Source organism: Pelophylax lessonae, assembly GCF_965119305.1.
Source record: "Pelophylax lessonae genome assembly, chromosome: 2".
NCBI classification, from domain to species: Eukaryota; Metazoa; Chordata; class Amphibia; order Anura; family Ranidae; genus Pelophylax; species Pelophylax lessonae.
In genome coordinates this window covers 114,562,321-114,587,658 of record NC_138769.1, presented here as the reverse complement: position 1 = coordinate 114,587,658, position 25,338 = coordinate 114,562,321, and the positions used below count along the sequence as shown (strand labels likewise).

The following is a 25,338-nucleotide window of genomic DNA, read 5'->3' as shown; positions in this document are numbered from 1 at the left end:
TTTTAGTTGAGAGCTGGATAAAGAGTCAATAAACATGTGCTGTGATGACTGCACTTGTGTTCCATTGAGAACTACAAGTCCATCTGCTGTGGTGTGAGATGGGACTTGTAGTTTATTCATTTGTGTGTCTCCAGCAGCAACCACTGCGGGTAATCGCCAGCTGTGCAGACAGCAGCGAATTGCTGTGGCCATCGGTGACCTGTCATTATAGCGAACAGGGCCAGTGGCTGCACCTACCCATTCAGAGCCACAGCAGGAATCTCTATATCCTGCGTCTACAATTTGGACCAGCCTAAATTACTGCTGTGAATGTAGTCTTTGCCTTTACTGTAAATCTAAACTTTAACTAGATAACATTAAATTTGCTAAAGCACTGTGTAGCATAAACAACTGCCTTTTTCTTTTTACTGTTTTCACCCTTTTATATCCTTTTTCCTGGTGCCTCCATGGCAGTATACGTGTGATAGTAGCCCCACCTACTACCCACAGGACCAGTGCATAGCTATAAAATGTTAACACCCACACAACAGCACATTCCCTTTTTTGTCCTCATGGAACTCACAGCCAGTGTGAAGAGAAGGAACCCTTACCCGCCATCTTTGGTGGGTTTCCGCACAGGTTAAGCCTCTCCTGTAGCACAGTCCCTGACCTTGGGACGCTAAATGCTCTGATAAGGCAGGGAACCACTTCTGTGAATCTTTTGGGGTGAAAAACTGAGTGCTAAGTTGCTAACTAGCCCCACATACAGCAGTGCAGCCAGGGCGTTGTTTCTCAGAAGAGCTGTCCATGGCTGGAGCCTGCTTCCCAGAAGTGAGTGGATCCGTTGAACTGTGACCCTGCATTTCCAAGATAGGTATGTTTTCTCATTTTTTGGAATTTATCTGTGAATGGCCTCATACGTTGTGTGTTCCATTTCCTCTTGGATGGTCTGCAGCTGCACCATGTTCCAGTATGCATTCCAGTGGCAACTGTGGAAGAGAAAGCTAAATGTCTACATTTCAGGGAATGATGCATTATGCTGAACAGATGATGTGGCTAGAGCTCACATGGGGGGCATCTTTGGTTTGGGAAAGTACTCCCCCAGTGGTCATCTTGCAGTTGGGCAAGACTAGCTAGAAGTCATCTTGGAAGTGGCCAGGACTGGGAGGCAGACAGAAGAGTTGAGGAACATGGGGTTAAAGACCCAGTGTCTTCCAGATAGGGTGTTTACATGATAGGACTGCATGCTAGCACGCCCATAACCGCAAACCCTGCATCAAGGACCATTTTCTATTTCTAAATACAGGGCACTTTCACTCCCTTCCTGCCTAGACCAATTTTCAGCTTTCAGTGCTCATTGGCGTCTATGGGAAATCTTGGTCAGCTTTGCATGGCACTGCTCACGAACTATAAGTGACAGAACACAAAACTTGGGGATCACTGAGAGGGGACCCAGGACAACAACATATCTATACAATATAAAAGTGGGGTATAACCTGTTCACTACACTGACTGCACTAAACTAACTCAACTCACTATCCACTAACTACCTGCCTTACCTGGTGGTAAGGGGAACTTTATGACAGAATTTAAAAAACAAACGGCATGGGGTCCCCCCCAAAATCTGTACCAGGCCCTTTGGGTCTGGTATAGATTTTAAGAGGAACTCCACGCCAAAATTAAAAAAAAAAAAGCGGCGTGGGGTCCCCCCCAAAATCCATACCATGCCCTTTGGGTCTGGTACAAATCATAAGGGGAACTCAACGCCAAAATTAAAAAAAAAAAGGCGTGGGGTCTATCCCTTACCCTTATCCAAGCAAGCAGCCTGGCTGGTGTGGATGGGGGGGGGGGGAAGAGCGAGTGCCCCCCTCCTGAACCATTCCAGGCCACTTTCCCTCAACATGGAGAGGGTGCTTTGGGGGCCCCCCAAAGCACTTTGTCCCCATGTTGATGAGGACAAGGCCCTCTTCCCGACAACCCTGGGCTGTGGTTGTGGGGGTCTGCGGGTGGGGGGCTTATTGGAATCTGGAAGCCCCCTTTAAGAAGGGGCCCCCAGATCCCGGCCCCCCTCCCTATGTGAATGGATATCGGGTACATCATACCCCTACCCATTCAGCAAAAAAGTGAACAAAAAAAAACACAAAAGCAAGTCCTTCATTAAAAAATAAAAAAAATTGTGTCCCCCGATATAAATACGTTGTCAATTACATCGCCCGCCATACCCAAAAAATAGAAAAAAAATTAAAAGACGCTCCCGCCTCTTCACACTCCACTCGGCTAATGAGCCGCTAGAGCCATGATAGCTCTTTTATAGGCAAGGGGCGGAGACACCCGGTAACATCACCCGGTGGCACTGCCCCCCTTTTGACTTGTATAAAACTGGCTTTTGTGTTTATTTTTTTTGTACAATTTTTTGGTGAATGGGTAGGGGTAAGATGTACCTGATATCCATTCACATGGGGGAGGCGGGATCTGGGGGCCCCCTTGTTAATAGACCCCAACAACTACAGCCCAGGGTTGTCTGGAAGAGGCCATTGTCCCCATCAACAATTTGGATAGGTTCATACACTATAGTCTCAGAAACAAGCTGTCTGTACCAGGAGGGATCTGGATCTCCACTTTTGTATGAGAGGCCTAGAACAGTGGGTATCCTCATGTGAGGCAATTTATTTGGCCTGGTTTCACCCCAGGCTTTTACAGGCTTCTATTCTTCGAGGGATAAGTTGACTCAGCCTTTGGTTAGGTGATTTCCCTATTGCTGAGGCTCAGGGGTCTGGCTCTCGTGCAAGGAAGTCTTCTTTTCCTTTTTTAAGGAATCCTCATGGAAAGACACCTCAGACAGTGGATCATTCTGGGAAAGAGACCTAGACACCCTTGATATCAAGGGGCTTGGTTGTCTTTGGCATCTGGTTTTCCAAGGTAATATCCAGAAGTTCTGGGCTGTTTTATGCAATCTGGATCCAAGCAGACAATGCCATAGAGGTGGCATCATTCAATTTTCAGGTGGATCCAGAGTTTTGCAGTAGCAAAAGGCTAGATTGGTATCCTTGGCAAAATGTCAAGTTCCAGCCTTGTCCGGCATGAGCATTCCAAGTATACATCTTGGCAGGCAGACAGCATCTGACAGCTGTGCCTAAACCTGTGAGACTGATTTCTATCCCTGGAGCTATTCCTGGAGGTGTCCCAGGTAGCCAACTTCAGAGGTTGACTACCAGGCCCCTGAGATCAAACTAAAGGCTAGGCAGTTTTGGCATAGGTGCAGTGGTCCTCTGGTAGGATGCTCCTGTGACTTTCAGTACTTTCTTCCCTCGTTTATCTCACATGTTCAGAATGGAAAGCATTCCGATGTTCCAGGCAGATGGGACCTTAGAATTAAGGGTTGCAACCACCGAAAGTATTTGCTGTACATTCCTCTAGCAGCATCTGAACATCGTGGGCACCTTATGCAGAGATGTCAGACAACATTACTAGTAGAGGAGCCAATCCTGTTCCATTTTGGCACATTTATTCAGCACTATTGATGGGTTAAGTAGTCCTCACTACACCTGTCTTTGGCAGAAAGCCAGTAGCTTATTCACTTTCTTATGATGACATTTTATGAAGCTTCCCACCCTGATAGCTAGTTATTGGTTTATCACACGTATGCTGCCGTGAAGGCACCAGGAAAACAGAAAATTGTATCATATTTACCATAATTTTCTTTTTCTGGTGCCTATCCATGGCAGCATACGTGTGGTAAATCAATTTGTGTTGTGTTGTGTGGGTGTTAACATTTTATAGCTATGCACTGGTCCTGTGGGCGGAAGTAGGCGGGGCTACTATCACACGTATTCTGCCATGGATAGGCACCAGGAAAAGAAAATTACAGTAAGTATGATACAATTTTCTGTTTTTGTAACCCAGTGCTCTTGATCTTCTGCTGTTGTTCAGCCACTTCCTGTCTATATGAATTCATTCCGGCATCAGCTGGACCATCCTCCTGATAGTGAGAACATTATAAGTGGCCGGTCAGCCTGACGTCAATAGTATGTAAACTTCTGGAAGGGATGATAAGGAACTATATCCAAGAGTTTGCTAAAGATAACATCATCAGCAGTAATCAGCACAGGTTTACAAAAGGGCGTTCTTGTCAAACCAATCTGTTAACATTCTACGAGGAGGTGAGCTGTGAGCTAGATAGGGGGAGACCAGTGGATGTGGTGTATCTGGATTTTGCTGAGGCGTGTAATACAGTTCCCCACAAACGTTTAATTTATAAAATAAGGTCTGCAGGCATCGACCACAAGGTTTGCTCTTGGATACGGAATTGGTTTAAGGGGCGTGTCCAAAGGGTGGTAATAAATAACGCATACTCAGACTGGTCTGGAGTGGTAAGTGGGGTCCCCAAAGGCTCAGTCCTGGGACTAATTTTGTTAAATTTATTCATAAATAGCATTGAGGACAGGATCATTAGCTTGATCTCAGTTTTTGCAGATGACACGAAATTAAGCAGGGCAATAACTTCACATTGTGAGGTAGAAATCTTACAGAATGACCTGAACAAAATAACAGAATGGGCAACTACATGGCAAATGAGGTTTAATGTGGAGAAGTGTAAGGTATTACACTTGGGGACTAAAAACATAAAAGCACAATACACTTTAGGGGGGGGGGGCCTCTGGGAGAATCAAAAATGGAGAAAGATCTGGGAGTCTTAGTAGAAGATAGACTTAGCAATAGCATGCAATGTCAAGCTGCAGCTGCTAACGCCGGCAGAATATTAGCATGCATAAGGAAGGGGATGTATTCCAGAGATAAAACTATAATCCTACCACTTTATAAAACAATGGTCCGACCGCATCTGGAGTATTCTGTCCAGTTCTGGTCACCAGTCCTCAGAAGGGATGTGTTTGGAGCTGGAGAGAGTCCAGAGAAGGGCAACTAAACTTATTAGGGGTTTGGAGGACCTTAATTATGAAGAGCGATTACAAGCGCTTGATTTATTCTCCCTGGAGAGGAGACGCCTGAGAGGGGACATGATAGCGATTTACAAATACCTCAATGGTGATCTCGGCATAGAAAAAAAACTATTCAATTGCAAGGAATGCATGAGGACACAAGGCCATACAATGCGATTAGAGGAGAAGCGTTTTAACCTCAGACTACGCAGGGGTTTTTTTTACAGTAAGGGCTACAAGACTGTGGAATTCTCTACCACAAATGGTAGTAACTGCAGGGAGTATGGCTACTTTTAAAAGACTCTTGGATATATATCTCAAGGATAAAAACATTCAGGGATATGTGAAATGATTATGGCCAAACACACCTACACAGGTTGAACTGGATGGAAAATTGTCTTTATTCAACCTCAACTACTATGTAATTGTGCAGTGAGTGTTGGCCCAGGCTACTTGAAGGTTCCGCCAGAGTTGAAGTTGACAGAGTGACAGCGTAGGAGCAAAATTCGGAGACAGCTGTCACCCCATAACAGGAATGGCCTAAATAAAGACTTTCATGGCAGGATTTTTTTAATTAAAGCTGCAGCTTTGAAAATATTGATAACTTATTTAATTACATTTCATGCTTAAGTTTATATGAATTTTTGGTGATTGGTTTTCTTTTTAGTAGCACTAATCATAGGGTTGTTCTTGTCGGAAAAAAAAAAAATATTCATAAAGATCCTAACAGGCACTTCAACACAACTATTAGGATATAATACAATATGAATAATGGCACATCTCAAATCCATTTTGATCTACCAAGCAAGTGTACACATTTGTTTTCATTGTGGAGTTAGAATATACGTACCGGTAAATAGGTATGATGATATAAACTGACTTCTCCATAATAAAATTAGAAAGACAATAACACAATCAAATGCTATATACAGTATCTCACAAAAGTGAGTACACCTCTCCTATTTTTGTAAGTATTTTATTATATCCTTTCATGTGACATCGCTGAAGAAATGACACTTTGCTACAATGTAAAGTAGTGAGTGTACAGCTTGTATAACAGTGTAAATTTGCTGTCCCCTCAAAATAACTCAACACACAGCGAATAATGTCTAAACTGCTGGCAACAAAAGTGAGTACACCCCTAAGTGTAAATGTCCAAATTGGGCCCAATTAGCCATTTTCCCTCCCCGTTGTCATGTGACTTGTTAGTGTTACAAGGTCTCAGGTGTCAATGGGGAGTAGGTGTGTTAAATTGGTGTTATCACTCTCTCTCTCTATCAAACTGGTCACTGGAAGTTCAAGATGGCACCTCATGGCAAAGAACTCTCTGAGGATCTGAAAAAAAGAATTGTTGCTCTACATATAGATGGACTAGGCTATAAGAAGATTGCCAAGACCCTGAAATTGAGCTGCAGCATGGTGGCTAAGACCATACAGCGGTTTAACAGGGCAGGTTCCACTCAGAACAGGCCTCGTCATGGTCAACTAAAGGAGTTGAGTGCATGTTCTCAGGGTCATATCCAGAGGTCGTCTTTGGGAAACAGACGTATTAGTGCTGCCAGCATTGCTGCAGAGGTTGAAGGAGCGGGGGGGGGGGGGGTCAACCTGTCAGTGCTCAGACCATACGCCGCACACTGCATCAAATTGGTCTGCATGGCTATCGTCCCAGAAGGAAGTCTCTTCTAAAGATGATGCACAAGAAAGCCCTCAAACAGTCTGCTGAAGACAAGCAGACTAAGGACATGGATTACTGGAACCATGTCCTGTGGTCTGATGAGACCAAGATAAACTTATTAGGTTCAGATGGTGTCAAGCGTGTGTGGCGGCAACCAGATGAGGAGTACAAAGACAAGTGTGTCTTGCCTACAGTCAAGCATGGTGGTGGGAGTATCATGGTCTGGGGCTGCACGAGTGCTGCCGACACTGGAGAGCTACAGTTCATTGAGGGAACCATGAATGTCAATATGTACTGTGACATACTGAAGCAGAGCATGATCCCCTCCCTTCAGAGACTGGGCCGCAGGGCAGTATTCCAAAATGATAACAATTCCACTAAGCGCTTTCTGACTATAGCTTAAATGCTAAGTCCCACTTCATAAGGTGAGCATTCACTCACAAGGGGGTGCACAGTTTGCTGTGAGAAGTTGTCACTGTGTCACCTTGTCACTTTATGTGGCTCTATTATCTGCACAAATTCAGCACTAATGGCACCTTTGAAAAGGCTACAATTGTACTAACACTGACTTAATAGGATTTATTTTGCACAAATGGACTTTTTCACATATGCATTAATTATTTATTTGTGATTTTTTACTTCATCAAATATTTGGCACCAGTGACACTTTAGAAAATTCTATATTTTTTATTTCGTTTATTTTAAATGGTTATTTACCTACACTAGTCCATTCAGCCTTTTTTTGCACTATTGATTTTTATATGTGTTTACAAGAATGTATTTATTTATGTTTTTTTGAACATTATATATTTGATGTCCATTGAATATTGGATCACACTTAGTCACTAATGGGTTCATTACTTATTGCACAGCATTTATTGATATAATAGTCCAGAGAAAAAAGGCAGCAGGGCAGGAAAGAATGGGGACAGGGGTCGAGGCTTCTCCCACCCAAATCTCTTTGAAGCCTCCAGTCTCCAGAGAAACAATTCTGAAGCCCCTCACACACGTGAGACCAGTGCCGGGACAAGGTCATCTGGTGCCCAGGGCGAAGATGGCAAACTGCGCCCCCCGCCCCCGGGGTATAAAGAAAAAGTCAGTGTCATTTCAAAACCAATATTTCCCATAGATGCCATTGTTAAAAACAAGGAGCAGTGCCATGTCAAGCTGACCAAGATTTCCTATAGATGCCAATGTTAGACAGGCAGCAGTGCCATGCCAAGCTGTCCAAGATTTCCCATAGACGCCAATGTTAGACAGGGAGCAGTGCCATGTCAAACTGACTGAAATTTCCCATAGACACCAATGTTAAAAACCGACAGCAGTGCTATGTCAAGTTGACCAAGATTTCCTATAGACGCCAATGTTAAAAACTGGGAGTAGTGCCATGCCAAGCCGACCAAGCTGTGTCCATACTCGTGAATGCATGTAAAACGGGGTATGCCTGTATCTTAAATATCATTGGTAATTATTTAACCTCACCTCTCCTCTCCCCTCCAACCCCTCCCTCCGAGTTAGCTGATTAATCAGTAGATGCCCCTCTGCTTACTTTTGAGATTCGCTGCCTGGTTGGTTGGTTCCTCCTCTTCAGTCACACTTCACTCGCTGCCTGGCTGCTCTCTATGATCCTCTCCCAGCACACCTCCCGGCCAGCCTCTTGGTGATGTCATGCAGTGCCGAGACTCAGAAGCACCTGTCAGGCGGCGATTACTCCGCGGCTCTGCCTGACAGGGAAGTGAAGGCTGGGTCCTAGGCTTGTGCCAGGTGCAGGAGTGCACTCGGCACATCCTTACAGCTCTGCAGCATTGTAGCGCGGCCGGCGGAAGTCACAAACTTTTGCACAGAAAACACTGCCAGTACTTCACCTGCGCCCCCCTTCCTACAATAAACTGTTCCGCCCAGGGCACCCGTCCCTTCCGCCCACCCCTTGTACCAGCCCTGCGTGAGACCCCTGTGTTATGAATCCCACTACTCTAGTAGCAGGGTAAAAGATCAGTTCAAGAGGCAGGCAAAAAGCATAGTCAATAAACAGTCCAGGGTCAGTTCCAGAGCAGGCAAAGGTATGTAAAGTTTAGCGTTAGGCAGAAGCGTGGTCAAATAACATGCCAGGGTCAGTTCCGGAGAAGGCAGAGGTATGTAAAATTTAGTGCAGCTGCATAACGGGTGTGGAGGTAAATGACAGGATTTGAGAATTATGTTTACTATACTTCACTAACAATGTAGAGAATTATGATAACAGTGAAAACAGTCACCTATACAGAGGCCTGGTTGGGAAGTAATAAATAATATGCGGTGTCTCTTCTAACTCTTGCTCTTGAGCACACTCAGCATTTCTTTTGACGCCTTTGGCCTATTTCACAGGGGGGGAAGTTTCTCAGGAAAATGGCGTTCAAGGAGTCTGCTCACTGAATCTGAACTAATTCTTTCTGGTGGGCCTTCGGGGTACAAAAAAGCGTTGATAATTTCTTCTTAGTAATGAAAATAGGATACGGGGGTCTCGGAAGATTTATGGTAAATAAAATAGGTATTATACATGGCCAAACTGAAAAAATAAATACTTTTTTAAACCAATGGCGGCTTTTCTTGTGGGAAGTTAGGGTTTGATCATTTGATCATTGATGTCGACTCCCCCCATGAACAAATTATAGTCTTGGACACATGCTGGTTTCTTGATTGGGCTGTTCCTTCTGGGGATTTCCATATAGGTGTCATTATGAAAGATGAGAGCATGTAGACGTTTTGTCTGTCCCTCTACCTGATAGCCAATATCTCATCATTCTGCAAACTCGCCGTCTCCCCTCGTCATAGTCTTTCAATAGCAAGCCTTTGCGGGAAGCCCTTCCTATTGGCTCTCACTGTCCCACAGTCTTCTTCTGGTGAAGATTGCGGAAGAGGGGCAAGCTTGTGTAGTAGTTATCCACATATAGATGGTAACCCTTTTCCAGGAGTGGATATTCAAGCTCCCAAACAACTATTCCACTGGCTCCAATATACTGGGCATTCAGGGGGATGCAGCTGGGTGTCCTTCCCTTGGAACACCAGGAAGGCGTAGATGTACCCCGTGGCTCTGTCACATAATTTGTAGAGCTTAACCCCATATCGGGCCCTTTTGCTGGGGATAAACTGCTTGAAGCCCAGCCATCCTGTGAAATGGACAAGTAACTCATCCACAGATATATTTTGGTTAGGGGTAAATAACTGGGTGAATTTCTCAGAGAAAAAATTTAGAAGTGGCTGAATTTTAAAACAATTTGTCGTATGCTGGGTCATTTCGGGGGGGGGGGGGGGGGGCACTGGGTGTTGTGGTTGTAATGAAGGAACCGCATAATCATTAGGTATCTTGATCTTGGCACAATGGATGAGAAGATTGGCATGTGGTGGATAGGGTTGGTTGACCAGTGATTGTAATTAATTTTTTTTTTGTGAGCCCCATATTGAAAATGAGGCTCAAAAATATTTTAAATTCCTCCACGGTTAGTTTTCTCCACTCATAGGGAAGGGCGTAACTTGAATCTGGGATTCTTGAGATAAACTATTATGCATAGAGGTTGGACTGGACCATGATGGAAGATAGAAGGTCTTGGGTAAAAATTAAATTAAAAAAATCAATAGGGGCAAAGTTCTCTGTATTACTTGGACACCTGACTGGGCAGTAAAAGGGGAGATGTTTGCTGCTTCTGAATTAGGGGGAAGCCACAGAAGGTTTTGAAGGGCATAGGGAAGGCTGGCATGGGTCCTAACCCTTTGAGGCTGAGATGATACCCCACTAGTGTTTGGCCTTTCTTGCAGTGATACTCCATTTCTCGTGGATGACACTGCGCTACTGGTGGATGGCATGGAGCTGCTGGTTAATGCCACTGCGCTACTTGTGGTAGCCTGCTCCTCGCCAGAATGCCTTAGTTTTGTGGGCACACTTTCCTCTTCCTCTGATTCTGTAGCAGACCCACTGCTTAAAACGGGTTCAAATGGCGAATCAGAATTGGACTCAGACTCAGAGAGCTTCCCGCAGCTTTTGTCTCTCAAACTAGGAAGCTGGTATGCCTCCTCACTGGAATATACATCTTTCGCCGTGGTGCAATAGGGACTCTAGCACAGATGTAGTGGTGCTGATGAGGCTGGTCTAATGAGGCTGCACTGCTGGGTTTCTGATGAGGGTGCACTAATGGGAGCTGGTGAGGGTGCACTGATGTGCACTAATGCACTGCACTGAGGCTGTACTGATTAGCTGGCACTGATGGGCACTGATGGGGTGGCACTGATGCGCACTGATTAGGTGGCACAAACGGACGCAAGATGTAGTTGCACTGTAGTGACACTGATGGCACTGTAGAGCTGCAGATTAGCACTGATGGCACTGTAGTGGCAATGTAGAGCACTCATATATGAACCAGTGGCGGAACTATCAGAGTCGCAGCAGTCGCGCTTGCGACTGGGCCCTGGAGTTCCGCCACTGTGGGGGGACCCGCCGGTCTCCGTTCTCCTACCGTGGGGGGCCCGCCAGCACCTGCCAGTTCTGGATGTGGATGTGTGAGTGAGTGCCTCCCTCCCTCCTCATAATCATTCTCAGTCATATAGTTGTGCCGTGACCGGGGGGGGGGGGGGGAATGCTGTGGCCGGCTGTTAGGAGGAGGCTGAGCTGAGCTCTTACTGTGATGAATGAGAGAGCCAGCCAGCCAATCCATGTAGAGGGCAGAGAATAGAGAGGCAGAGTTTCACAGACACTGGAGAGTCAGCCGTCCAGAAGGGGGTGGGTCTCTTCTCCACATGTGATTCACAACATGCATCCCTGGACTGTGGAGGCCCTTTTCATGACCAGTGAATGAGGGGAATCGACTGAAGGACATGTAAGTGTCAGTGACAAATTGCTAACCTCCACCACTGATCTCAACCACCACCATTGCTGCCTCTTATTGATCCCACACTATAGATTTCATCCCTATCCCCCCATCACTTCTACAACAGAGATCCTTGGTGTGGGGGGGGGGGGGTGGGTGTAGATGGGATCAGTAAGAGGCAGAGGTGGGGGAGGTTGGCACCACCACTAATCCCACCGCTCCTTAACCACTGACCCCCCCCCCTCACCATGATCACTGATCCCCCCTCACCACCATCACTGATCCCCCTCTCACCACCATCACTGATCCCCCCCTCCCCATCGCTGCCACTGATCTTATCCCCCCTCCTCACCATTGCCACCACTGATCCCACCCCCTCCCCATCATCGCCGCCACTATTACTGGTTCCATTCCCTCCTCCCCACCAGTCCTGCCACTGATCCCCTACACCCCTCTCTCCACCAGCACTATTACTGATCCCATCCCCCAGGTCAGATTTTACCGATCTTGAGGAGGAAAATCAAAGAAATTACATAACATTAACCACTTAAGGACCGCCCACCGCATTTTTACTGTGGCAGGCAGCCCCTCCTGCGCAAACCGACGTAATACTACATCAGTCACTCGCCTGGTGCTAGGGGGCGAGCGGGGATGCCATTTCACGGGGGCCTGCAGCCGTGATTGCCGCTGACCACCCGTGATAGGTCCCCGCTGAGAGAGAAGGACGGTAGGATGTTGTAAACACAGCTGACCGTTCTTCTCCCTGGAATGATCACAGTGCGCCTGTGATCCTTCTATATAGAATCACAGGTCTCTATGATCATTTCAAAAGCCCCTCCCCCCACAGATAGAAACACTCCCCTAGGCTTACATTAAACCCCTTGATCACCCCTCGGTTATCCCCTTCCCTGCCAGAGTCATTATTACAGTAACAATGCATATTTTTAGCACTGATTACTGTAGTAATGTCACTGGTCCCCCAAAAAGTGTCAAAAATGTCAGTCAGGGGTCCGATCTGTCCGCCGTAATGTCGCAGTCGCGCTAAAAAGCGCAGATCGCCGTCATTACTAGTAAAAAAAAAAAATGACCTAAATCTTTCCCCTAGTTTGTAGATGCAATAACTTTTGCGCAAACCAATTACAATACGCTTTTGGAACAAAAATATGTAGCAGACTAGAAATTGGCATAAAATGATGAAAAATTTAATTTTTTTTTTTTTGGGGCTGGGGGGGGGGGGGATGTTATATAGCAGAATGTGAAAATAAAAAGTGTAAAAATCATGCTTTTTTGGGGGGGGGGCCCTGAAAGTTCTAGTTACGCCTCTGATATGAACAATAATGTGCACTATTGGACACTGTAGTGCCAATGATGAGCACTGTAGTGGCACGGATGAGCACTTTAGTGGCACTGATGTGGCACTGATGGGCACTGTAGAACTCTGTAGTGGCGCAGATTATTATTATTATACAGGATTTATATAGCGCCAACAGTTTGCGCAGCACTTTACAATGTGAGGGAAGACAATACAGTTACAATACAGTTCAAAACAGGAGGAACTAGAGGGCTCTGCTCGTTAGAGCTTACAATCTAGAAGATTAGCACTGTAGTGGCACTGTAGGCCCTGTAGGGCACAGGTGAGCACTGTAGTTGCACTAATGTGTCACTGATGGGCACTGTAGTGGCACAGGTGGCACCGATTAGCTCTGTAGTGGCACTGATGTGGCACTAATGTAGCACTGATGGCACAGATGAGCACTGTAGTGGCAGTGATGTGTCACTAATGGGCACTGTAGTGGCACAGGTGGACACTGTAGTGACACAGGTGGCACTGATGGGCACTGTAGTGGCACTAATGGCACAGGTGAGCACTGTAGTAACACTGATGGCACAGTTAAGCACTGTTTTGGCACTGATGTAGCACTGATGGACACTGTAGTGACACAGGTGGTACTGATGTGGCACTGTAGCAGCACAGGTGGCACTGATGTGGCACTGGTCGCACTGATGTTGCACTGTATTGGCACTGGTGGCACTGATGTGGCACAGATGAGCACTTTAGTGGCACTGGTGTGGCACTGTAGGGCACTGCTGGACACTGTTAGAATTGTTGGACTTACGGTTTTGAGCACGATCTCTCTCCTCTCCACATTCGCTGTATCTGTGTGAGGAGAGGAGAGAGCTTAAACCCCTGAATGACCCCTGTTTGTTTACATTGTGATCGCTCTGTCATTGGACGGAGCAATCACGGGGTAAAAGGCCGCTGTCACTGGGCCTTTACCATGATCCGTGGTGCGCCCCAGGGGGCGTGTGGGGAGCACGATTCTGGGAGAACATCATTGTATGCCCTCCCAGAATAAGCTGACCGCGCTGTAGACATCGTTCGGCTATGGCCTGGTCAGCAAGTGGTTAAAGAAGTCTCACTAAACTGTTTAAACTATTATTTAACCCCTCAGGGCATCAAGTGCATGTAGCACTTGGTTCCATTAAATCTGTCCTACAGTTATCACTCTGCTGTCTGAGAACGCTGCTAGAAAGAAGGCATACTGTCTATCTGAGTGACAGCGATGCTCTCTGGCAGCAGAGGCCAACCTGGAGACCAGTGCTGCCATTCTCAAAAAATTACACAGCCAGCAACACTGTGTCATCTATCTATGACTGCTTCTAAACATACACAGCCTCAGGCCACTCTGCAGTGCTAAGTGATCTGTCACTTTTATAAATTACCAATTAGTGCTGTGGGACTGAACCATACATGGTACTGGCCCAAATCCTTCATTCATAAAAATTAAAGATCACTCCATGTTTTGGGGCTGTGTGATCTATCGGCCAAGGCTGTGTGCATTTAGAAGCAGTCATTGATAGATTACACAGCACCGCAGCACTGAATGATCTTTCACAATTAGGAAAAAAGGGGTGGCGCATAGGGTTGCTACCTGTTCAGGATTCACCTGGACAGTCCGGGTTTTGAATCATGTGTCTGGGTTTCAGACCACCTAAACCCGGACACAATATTCAGAATGTGAATGTGGCTCCCCAAGTAACCAAGTACCACAGCCCCACCCCCATGCACTGACAGGAGAGGAGAGAGGGCTTGATCTGCTCCTCCTCCTCCTGCCTCTACCCCTCTTTCTCGGTTTTGGGAACCCTAATTTAAGGGGAAATGTTGGGAACTCTGATGTAAGTGGAGGGTTTGGTGAGCAGAAACCCCCTTGCATCAGAGTTACCCTTTACATCACATTCCACAACGTTCCCCCTTAAAAAAATTTTTTTGCCATGCTAAAGTGTTAGGGTTTGGCTTGAAGAAAAGGTGGCAACCCTAGTAGCGCAGTTCATATAAACTTTAGCATGTTGTTTTCTATATTTTTAACTCCGCAGCTTATATGTAAAAAATCCTACTATGAAAGTCCTTTTTCTGGCATTTCCTGTTATGGGGTGATAGCTGTCTTTCAGTTCTGCTCCTGCACTATCAATCTGTCAACTTCAACTCTGATGGAAACGACAAATAGCCTGTGCCAACACACATTGCACAGGTACTGTGTATGACACAGTCCCACAGAACTGATTATTCTTTCATAAAAGTGAAAGAGCACAGATCTGGGGACTGTGTAATCTATCAGCCAAGGCTGAGGTTTTCTTTGGGAAATAGACATATAAGTGTTGCCAGCATTGCTGCAGAGGTTGAAGGGGTGGGGGTTCAGCCTGTCAGTGCTCAGACCATACGCCGCACACTGCACCAAATTGGTCTGCATGGCTGTCGTCCCAGAAGGAAGCCTCTTCTAAATGATGCACAAGAAAGCCCGCAAACAATTTGCTGAAGACAAGTAGACTAAGGACATGGATAACTAGAACCATGCCCTGTGGTCTGATGAGACCAAGATAAACTTATTTGGTTCAGATGGTGCCTAACGTGTGTGGCGGCAACCAGGTGAGGAGTACAAAGACAAGTGTGTCTTGCCTACAGTCAAGCATGGAGGTAGAAGTGTCATGTCTGTAGACATCGTTCGGCTATGGCCTGGTCAGCAAGTGGTTAAAGAAGTCTCACTAAACTGTTTAAACTATTATTTAACCCCTCAGGGCATCAAGTGCATGTAGCACTTGGTTCCATTAAATCTGTCTTATAGTTATCACTCTGCTGTCTGAGAACGCTGCTAGAAAGAAGGCATACTGTCTATCTGAGTGACAGCGATGCTCTCTGGCAGCAGAGGCCAACCTGGAGACCAGTGCTGCCATTCTCAAAAAATTACACAGCCAGCAACACTGTGTCATCTATCTATGACTGCTTCTAAACATACACAGCCTCAGGCCACTCTGCAGTGCTAAGTGATCAATGGGGAGCTACAGTTCATTGAGGGAACCATGAATGCCAACATGTACTGTGACATACTGAAGCAGAGCATGATCCCCTCCCTTCGGAGACTGGGCAGCAGAGCAGTATTCCAACATAACGACCCCAAACACACCTCCAAGACGGCCACTCCCTTGCTAAAGAAGCTGAGGGTAAAGATGATGGACTGGCCAACCATGTCTCCAGACCTAAACCCTATTGAGCATCTGTGGGGCATCCTCAAATGGAAGGTAGAGGAGCGCGAAGTCTTTAACATCCACCGGCTCCGTGATGTCATCATGGAGGAGTGGAAGAGGACTCCAGCGACAACCTGTGAAGTTCTGGTGAACTCCATGTCTAAGAGGGTTAGGGCAATGCTGGAAATTAATGGTGGCCACACAAACTATTGACACTTTGGGCCTAATTTGGATATTTTCACTTAGGGGTTTACTCACTTTTTTGCCAGCGGTTTAGACATTAATGGCTGTGTGTTGAGCTATTTTTTTAAGCGGACACCAAATGTATACTTTTCTACAAGCTGTACACTCACTACTTTAAATTGTAGCAAAGTGTAATTTCTTCAGTGTTGTCACATGAAAAGATATAATAAAATATTTACAAAAATGTGGGGGGTGTACTCACTTTTATGAGATACTGTATGTTGTGTAAAAGTGAAAAAGATACCTATGTACTTATATAATGTGCTCTTCTTTTTAAAAGGAACCAACGGCTCCAATTTGCGCCACATCGCTGGAATGGACCATCCTAAACAAAAGCACCAGATTACTATTCAGGTGTACAGTGCAGATGGCACTATAAAACTGTAACAAGCATGGGTACATTCTGTGCCCAGAACACCTGGCTTCCTGCTCTACATTGCCAAAGATCAGATTGTACAGCCAGCTACAGAACCTTTTTCAAAAATGTGTCCAACGTGATTTCAGCTGCAACTTACAATTCTCTGTTCCTGCTCCAATTACTAAGTGTTCTGGGTCCTGCCATAATAAGATTGTCTTTGATTCTTTATGTTCTCCCAGTTAACAATAGATGACAATGGTTTGGATTTGCTGTTTTTCAGCAAGAGGAGTGAGACTTCATTGATGGAGGTGTGGAGGTTAGGGAGTTTAAACAAAAAGTTTTTATCCTGCCATAAGATGGCGGTGGAACTGTCACAGATGCAAGCGGTGCAGTTATACACACCTTCCATTGTTGGATGGACATCCAACACCTCTATGCCTCCGTGAGGATTGTGAGAAGTCTTCAGTGGAAGTCTCTTTCTGCATACAAAGACTGCTGAAGCAAAACAGTGACTCAGTATTCACAACATTACCATGTTTATATCATTGATGCACTGGCATACCTGGGAAATGTTGAATTTTTTTAGGTTGAACTATGTGCACCACACCACACTGCACCAACAGTATGAGAGGCTTAAAGTATAGGTCCTTAAAATGCAAATAAATATAAAATCTCTTTACAGCTCTATACCTGGCTTACAGATGGTACCAAGCCTAGCACACCATGGCATCATATAGCCATGCATATGACATCACTATGTTATGCATGGTTCTAAATGGCAAAAGCATACTTTGACAACCTCTCCTGGGCATGCACAGCCCACAAAACAGAGCGTACAAAAAAGGAACTTTAGTGTACAGTTCCAAACTGCTAATCACCAGTGCAAAATTTGAATTTATCTAGTATATCCCTTAAATGCCTTGGAGGATATTGTTATTACATTAAAGCCTGAAGTTGCCAAAAATCCATTAGGATTGTACCTGCATGTTTCATCCTGTGAGGTCTACATCCAGCTTATGACCATGTTATTAGATTTTGGGAGAAGAAAGAGGATGAGGATGTAGTCATATGACAGGATCAGCAGTCCAGCTCCCGCTGTCCAATGGTCCATTGCTATTCAGGCACTTTGCTCCCATGCCTCAGCTTTCAATACTCATTACTCACCTCTAACTCCTCCTCTGACCTCTCGAGCAGGGTGGGGTCTAGCCTGTTTGGGGGGGAGTAAAAGATATCAGAGGGCAGAGGATAAGATCAGAAGTTTGTAGGGCAGAGTACAGAGGCCATTCATTTGTAGGGCACTGTACAGAGTTGTATAAAGTACTCGAAACCCATACTTGAGTAAAAGTACAAGTGCTTGATCAAAAAGTGACTTGAGTAGAAGTGGAAGTGCTCAATCAAAAAGTGACTTGAGTAGAAGTACTAAAGTATTCAACATTTATTGTACTTAAGTATTGCAAGTAGTTATTTTAAAAATTTTGCTACTCGAGTACTGAAAGTAAAAGTACCAGTAGTTTTGAAAAAAAAATTGCTACTCAAGTACTGAAAGTAAAAGTACAAGTACTGTGTTATGTAGTTATTAAAGAAAGTCAAAAGTTTGAACATCATATTGTTTTTTATTATTTCAAATGCAGCTTTTATTTATACATACAGTAGCTTTTATTTTCGTATGCGCTGATAATACACATGTTTTGAGCTTCGTGAAACCTGCCATCTACTGTTCTGGCAGTGGTCATTTTTATAATTGTAACGAGTAACTATGCAGCACAAAAAAAAATATCAGAGTAGAAGTATTGAAATCATCGAAAAATGTAGTGAAGTAAAAGTGGAAGTAGGAGAAAGAAATTCTACTCTAGGAAAGTACAGATACCGCCTTTCGGTACTTAAGTACAGTAGTGAAGTAGTTCTACTTAGTTACTATACATCTCTGGCACTGTACAGTGGAGTCAGTAGGGCAGAGGATGGGAGGTCAGCAGGGCAGTGTGCAGAGGGTCAGCAGGGCAAACGACAGGGGCTGCAACTGTAATCTTTGGGGGCACAGCCAATCCCAGCACCCCCCTAGATCTGGCCATGCTCTAGAGGCAGCAGGCAGGCATGCGCAGTGTGACTAATGTGAGTGATGGACTGACAACACTTTGTTTACAAGCATTCCCCACAGGCCGACCTGGAAAGAATTCTGGTGATGACTGAAACAAATATGCAGCATTACTGAGTCAATAATGCACTGAGGCCTGAAGGTGCTAAAATACAATCCCAATACAATCATTATTATATTATTGTTTTGATTACTGAAAAAAAATTGCATTAAACTAATTATATAAATATACCTATACTTCTGAGACTGTGATACTGTGCATAATACTGAGACACATACAAAGCTAAGATATGTAAAGGTACAATATATATATATATATATATATATATATATATATATATATATATATATATATATATATATATTGTATATAAATATATATATATATATTTTTTTTTTTTAAAGTACCGTAGCTGGACAAATATCACAAGCATTTGCTCATGAATCATCCCTGAATTGTGTTGAATACTTTTATTTCTTATGATCCTCAGCTCCATCTACTGGCCATAATGCAGTGTTTTCCTGAAATACCCCAATCAGGAAAATACCACAATATGGCCACTAAAGCTGTGGAGCTGAGGATCACAGAAAAAATTAACACATTAGATCAAATAAATTGATAATTCGTGATGTCTGTGCGGATGCTTGTGACATTCATCTAGCAAATGTTTGTAAATATGCCCCATAGTGTATCTTTATAGTGATCATTTAGCTATTATTGCAATTTTTGATGTGACTTCCATGCTTTTATGTTTCTCTTCCTTTTTTTATTGAATGAAATAAAGAGATTTGTAGATAACCCCCTGGATGGATCACTGTAATTGACTGCAATCACTTATCCTCCCTGCTTAAAGTGAACCTACCATGAGATGTGAGAAAAAGGCTGACTTTTTTCTGAAAATGCTAAATGCCTGGCTATGCTGTTTGTTAGCCTAAGGTTTAACATGACAGCCACATAACAAGCAAAGTGATTAATGGTAGACTTTTAAAGCTGACCTTTACCCTATTAAACTAAAATTCAGATCAGCATGCATTTCTGCATGCTGATGTGAAATAATTTAACACTGTGGTTTTTAAACATTTTTGATAACTAAGGGCTCTTTCACACTATCCATGCGTTGGGTGGACTCCGTTTATCTCAGTGGGGGATCGATCCGCCGATCCCCCGCTGAGCAGGAGGATGACAGCTGTTCTCCGCGCTGTGTGCGGAGACAGAGCTGTCAGTTCCCCATACATCTCTATGGGGGAATCGGATGGGAACGGACCATCGGTCCGTTCTCATCCGATCCCATCCGCTGGACGGATGGAAAATAGGGTTTCCATCCGTCCAGATTTGACGGATCGGATGTCAGCGGACATGTCTCCGCTGACATCCGATGCCCCATAGGGATGCATGGGGGGACCGTTCAGATCCGCCAAAAAAATGGACAGGCGGATCTGAACGGTCCGCCTGTGTGAAAGGGGCCTTACCAATACACTTCCTGGTTCCCCTAAGGCCCAGTTTACACTAGAACGCAGTGCGGGTAACCTGAGTTATGTTTGCTTTTCCCGCCTTGTGTTTTTGAAACGCACTGTGTTTGCCTGCACTGGATCAAAAGTACCATGTAATCTAGTTGCAGTGAGTTTGTTTCCAAAATTAGTGCAAGCATTGATGTAGTGCAGTGCAATTTGAGCCCATTCAAAATGAATAGGCTCAAATCATACTGTACTGAACCACATGTGAAGAATTGTCCCTAAAGAGGAACTGCAGTCTGCTCACATAATTTGTAATATAAACATCTTAGTCATTCTAAAGCTTCCCTCCAACAACTTTGCATATTATTTTATATATACTTTGATTCTGTACTTGCCAAATATGCTGCAGAAATCTCCCTCTACTAAGTCTGGCTGCAGTCATTTTAACTATGGGTAGCTGAAGCTCCTGTCTGTTCACTCCCTGGATTCACACAGACACACAGAGGCACAAACATACACACACACACACACGTATCTATATATATATATAGTATCCAGTGGCGGCTGGTGAAGTTTTAAGATGGGGGGGCGCAAGACCCCGCCCTTCTATTTTGGCCCCTCCCATTTTTCAGAAGCCACACCCCTTATAGACCCCACCCATTTTGTCCCCTGTATTTTGCTTGCGTGAACCAATTCTCCCAATATATCACATATTAAGGGGTGTTCTAAAATTTTCTCGGACCCGTGAAAAAATCGGACCTCGTCACTTCCGGTTATGGGAGTCTCAAGTGCGCATGCGCATAAGACATTATCTTGGTTTGGTAAACTTATAACACAGAGCGGGTAATTGACTGAGAGAAGGCGGGGCTGAGGTGGGACGGAAGACACCGCCGCGTCATCTGCAGAGCTGAATAGAGGAGGCGGGACGGAGGTGCGGCCGTGTAATAAATGCAGGACTTTAGCGACTCCTTGTTTTATTATCTTTAGCAATTATCGTATTATTTATCCTTAGGATTTCATTACATTTACTATTTATATAATACAAAATAAGAAATACTAAATGTCATGAAATCCTAAGGATAAATAATACGATAATTGCTAAAGATAATAAAACAAGGAGTCGCTAAAGTCCTGCATATATTGCACGGCCGCACCTCCGTCCCGCCTCCTCCGCCAGCTCTGCATACGTGCCTCCGTCCCTAATGTCTCGATGACGCGGCGGTGTCCTCTGTCCTCCGTCGCACCTCAGCCCCGCCTTCTCTCAATCAGCTGTCCGCTCTCTGTTATAATTTTGCCAAACCTCGAAAATGTCTTCTGCGCATGCGCACGGACGACTCCCATCCGCTGTTTTGTGACGCTCTATCACCGGAAGTGACGAGGTCCGATTTTTTCACGGGTCCGACAAAATTTTACAACAAGGGCTCCATCAGTACTAGTATATCCCATAAAAGGGAGCAGGGGCCCTATTATGGGATACACTGACTGAGAGTGGCACAAACCCCACAGTACAGGCCCTCTAGCACAAACCCCACAGTACAGACTCCCTAGCACAAACCCCACAGTACAGACTCCCTAGCACAAACCCCACAGTACAGACTCCCTAGCACAAACCCCACAGTACAGACCCCCTAGCACAAACCCCACAGTACAGACCCCCTAGCACAAACCCCACAGTACAAACCCCCTAGCACAGACCACACAGTACATGCCCCCTTTCAATGTAGTGACCAGCGTACATGCCCCCTTTCAATGTAGTGACCAGCGTACATGCCCCCTTTCAATGTAGTGACCAGTATACAGGCCCCCTTTCAATGTAGTGACCAGTATACAGGCCCCCTTTCAATGTAGTGACCAGTATACAGGCCCCCTTTAAATGTAGTGACCAGCGTACATTCCCCCTTTCAATGTAGTGACCAGTATACAGGCCCCCTTTCAATGTAGTGACCAGCGTACAGGCCCCCTTTCAATGTAGTGACCAGCGTACAGGCCCCCTTTCAATGTAGTGACCAGCGTACATGCCCCCTTTCAATGTAGTGACCAGCGTACATGCCCCCTTTCAATGTAGTGACCAGCGTACATGCCCCCTTTCAATGTAGTGACCAGCGTACAGGCCCCCTTTCAATGCAGTGACAAGCGTACATGCCCCCTGCAGAGGTATGGCAGTGGGAGAGATGGGATCAGGCAGAGGGATGGTGGTGGGAGAGATGGGATCAGGCAGAGGGATGGAGGTGGGAGAGATGGGATCAGGCAGAGGGATGGAGGTGGGAGAGATGGGATCAGGCAGAGGGATGGAGGTGGGAGAGATTGGATCAGGCGGTGGGCGGGATGAGATCAGGCAGAGGGATGGAGGTGAGAGAGATGGGATCAGGCAGAGGGATGGCGGTGGGAGAGATGGGATCAGGCAGAGGGATGGTGGTGGGAGAGATGGGATCAGGCAAAGGGATGGCAGTGGGAGGGATGAGGGCATGAGGCAGAGAGGGATGGCAGTGGGAGGAATGGTCATGGGATGAGGCAGAGCAGAGGGGGATGGCAGTGGAAAGGCTGGATGGTTGGATGATCATGGGATGAGGCAGAGCAGAGGGGGACGGCGGTGGAAAGGCTGGATGGATGGATGGTCATGGGATGAGGCAGAGCAGAGAGGGATGGCGGTGGAAAGGCTGGATGGATGGATGGTCATGGGATGAGGCAGAGCAGAGGGGGATGGCGGTGGAAAGGCTGGATGGATGGATGGTCATGGGATGAGGCAGAGCAGAGGGGGACGGCGGTGGAAAGGCTGGATGGATGGTCATGGGATGAGGCAGAGCAAAGAGGGATGGCGGTGGAAAGGCTGGATGGATGGATGGTCATGGGATGAGGCAGAGCAGAGGGGGATGGCAGTGGAAAGGCTGGATGGTTGGATGATCATGGGATGAGGCAGAGCAGAGGGGGATGGCGGTGGAAAGGCTGGATGGATGGATGGTCATGGGATGAGGCAGAGCAGAGGGGGATGGCGGTGGAAAGGCTGGATGGATGGATGGTGGGATGAGGCAGAGCAGAGGGGGACGGCGGTGGAAAGGCTGGATGGATGGATGGTCATGGGATGAGGCAGAGAAAAGGGGGATGGCGGTGGAAAGGCTGGATGGATGGATGGTCATGGGATGAGGCAGAGCAGAGGGGGATGGCGGTGGAAAGGCTGGATGGATGGATGGTCATGGAGGACTGACAGGACAGGAGGACCACGAGGACTCACTTACCGGTGGTGATGTCTTCTCTTCTTCCAGCAGATGACCCCTGCTACTCGAGCTGCGGCCTGGTGAGGTGACCGGTCCGGTCGTCTGGATCAGATGCTGGTGGTCTGGTCTGGTCTCCTCTCCGGTGCCGCCGTCACTCCCGTCCGGTGTCCACCCGACTCCATCGTCCGTCCGGGTCCGGTCCACTGCTGCGAGTGACGTCAGCGGGGTCAGCGTCTACATAAAGATGGCCTAGGCTATAAGAGGATTGCCAAGACCCTGAAACTGAGCTGCAGCACGGTGGCCAAGACCATACAGCGGTTTAAAAGGACAGGTTCCACTCAGAACAGGCCTCGCCATGGTCAACCAAAGAAGTTGAGTGCACGTGCTCAGCGTCATATCCAGAGGTTGTCTTTGGGAAATAGACATATGATTGCTGCCAGCATTGCTGCAGAGGTTGTAGGGGTCTGGGGTCAGCCTGTCAGAGCTCAGACCATACGCCGCACACTGCATCAAATTGGTCTGCAAAGCTATTGTCCCAGAAGGAAGATTCTTTTTAAGATGATTCACAAGAAAGCCCACAAACAGTTTGCTGAAGACAAGCAGACTAAGGACATGGATTACTGGAACCATGTGCTGTGGTCTGATGAGACCAAGATAAACTTTTTTGGTTCAGATGGTGTCAAGCGTGTGTGGCAGCAACCAGGTGAGGAGTACAAAGACAAGTGTGTCTTGCCTACAGTTAAGCATGGTGGTGGGAGTGTCATGGTCTGGGGAAGCATGAGTGCTGCCGGCACTGGGGAGTTACAGGTCATTGAGGGAACCATGAATGCCAACATGTACTGTGACATACTGAAGCAGAGCATGATCCCCTCCCTTCAGAGACTGGGCCGCAGGGCAGTATTCCAACATAATGACACCAACAAACCTCCAAGATGACCACTGCCTTGCTAAAGAAGCGGAGGGTAAAGGTAATGGACTGGCCAAGTATGTCTCCAGGCCTATTGAGCAGCTGAGGGGCATCCTCAAACGGATGGTGGAGCAGCGCAAGGTCTCTAACATCCACCATCCCTGTGATGTCGTCATGGAGGAGTGGAAGAGGACTCAAGTGACAAACTGTGAAGCTCTGGTGAACTCAATCCCCAAGAGGGTTAAGGCAGTGCTGGAAAATAATGGTGGCCACACAAAATATTGACACATTTTGCCCCAATTTGGACATTTCCATTTAGGGGTGCACGCACTTTTGTTGCCAGCGGTTTAGACATTACTGGCTGTGTGTTGAGTTATTTTGAGGGGACAGCAAATTTACACTGTTATACAAGCTGTACAAATACTACTTTACATTGTAGCAAAGTGTTATTTCCTTAGTGTTGTCACATGAAAAGGTATAATAAAATATTCACTTCACTTTTGTGAGATACTGTGTATATATATATATATATATATATACATATATATATATAAATAGAGACACACACACTGACACCACTGCTTGCCTGCACATTTCACCCCTCTTGATGAATACTTATGGATCTCTGCAGTCTTCTGTTATCTCTGCCCTCATCCAGCCCCCTTCAGCTCTACAGCTCTCATTGGTTTTCCTATGACTCATCCCTCCTCTCCTTGCTGACAAACTCTCACGAGAGTGTGAGAGAGAGAGAGAGCTGTGCATGATGTCATTAGCCTAGGGTTTTTACCAGACAAGAAAGAGGTAGTGGGCTGTATAAGGTATTTACTGGCAGAAAAACAAAATGTTTTACTAACCCCCCCTCTGGGAGCCAGTTCACTTACCTTGTTCCCCCTCAGTCTCCTCCATGTTCCCTCTCAGCGGCCGTCTCCTCCCTCCTCCTCTGCCAATAGGATGTCTTCTCCTTTGGCCAATTGGGAAACAGGTCTCAGGACCCGCTTCCTGATTGGCCAGGAGGAGAATCAGTGTGGCAATAGCAAATGACTGTAATGTCTTACGGCGCATGTGTGAGCCAAGATGCATGAAGTTATGCGCTCCATCCCACCCATGCACGCTACAATGATATC

General features: G+C 46.0%; 1 protein-coding gene across 1 annotated transcript in view; it reads left to right on the top strand.

Annotated features, from left to right (window-relative positions):
- TRPV3 (transient receptor potential cation channel subfamily V member 3) overlaps positions 1 to 16,765 on the top strand; it is a 216,199-nt gene extending 199,434 nt beyond the window's left edge. The window contains exon 34 of the mRNA XM_082247973.1: positions 16,471 to 16,765. Coding sequence (XP_082104099.1) covers positions 16,471 to 16,577 — 107 coding nt within the window. The 3' untranslated portion in view covers positions 16,578 to 16,765. The remainder of the gene's footprint in view (positions 1 to 16,470) is intronic.
- Positions 16,766 to 25,338: the final 8,573 nt, after the last annotated feature.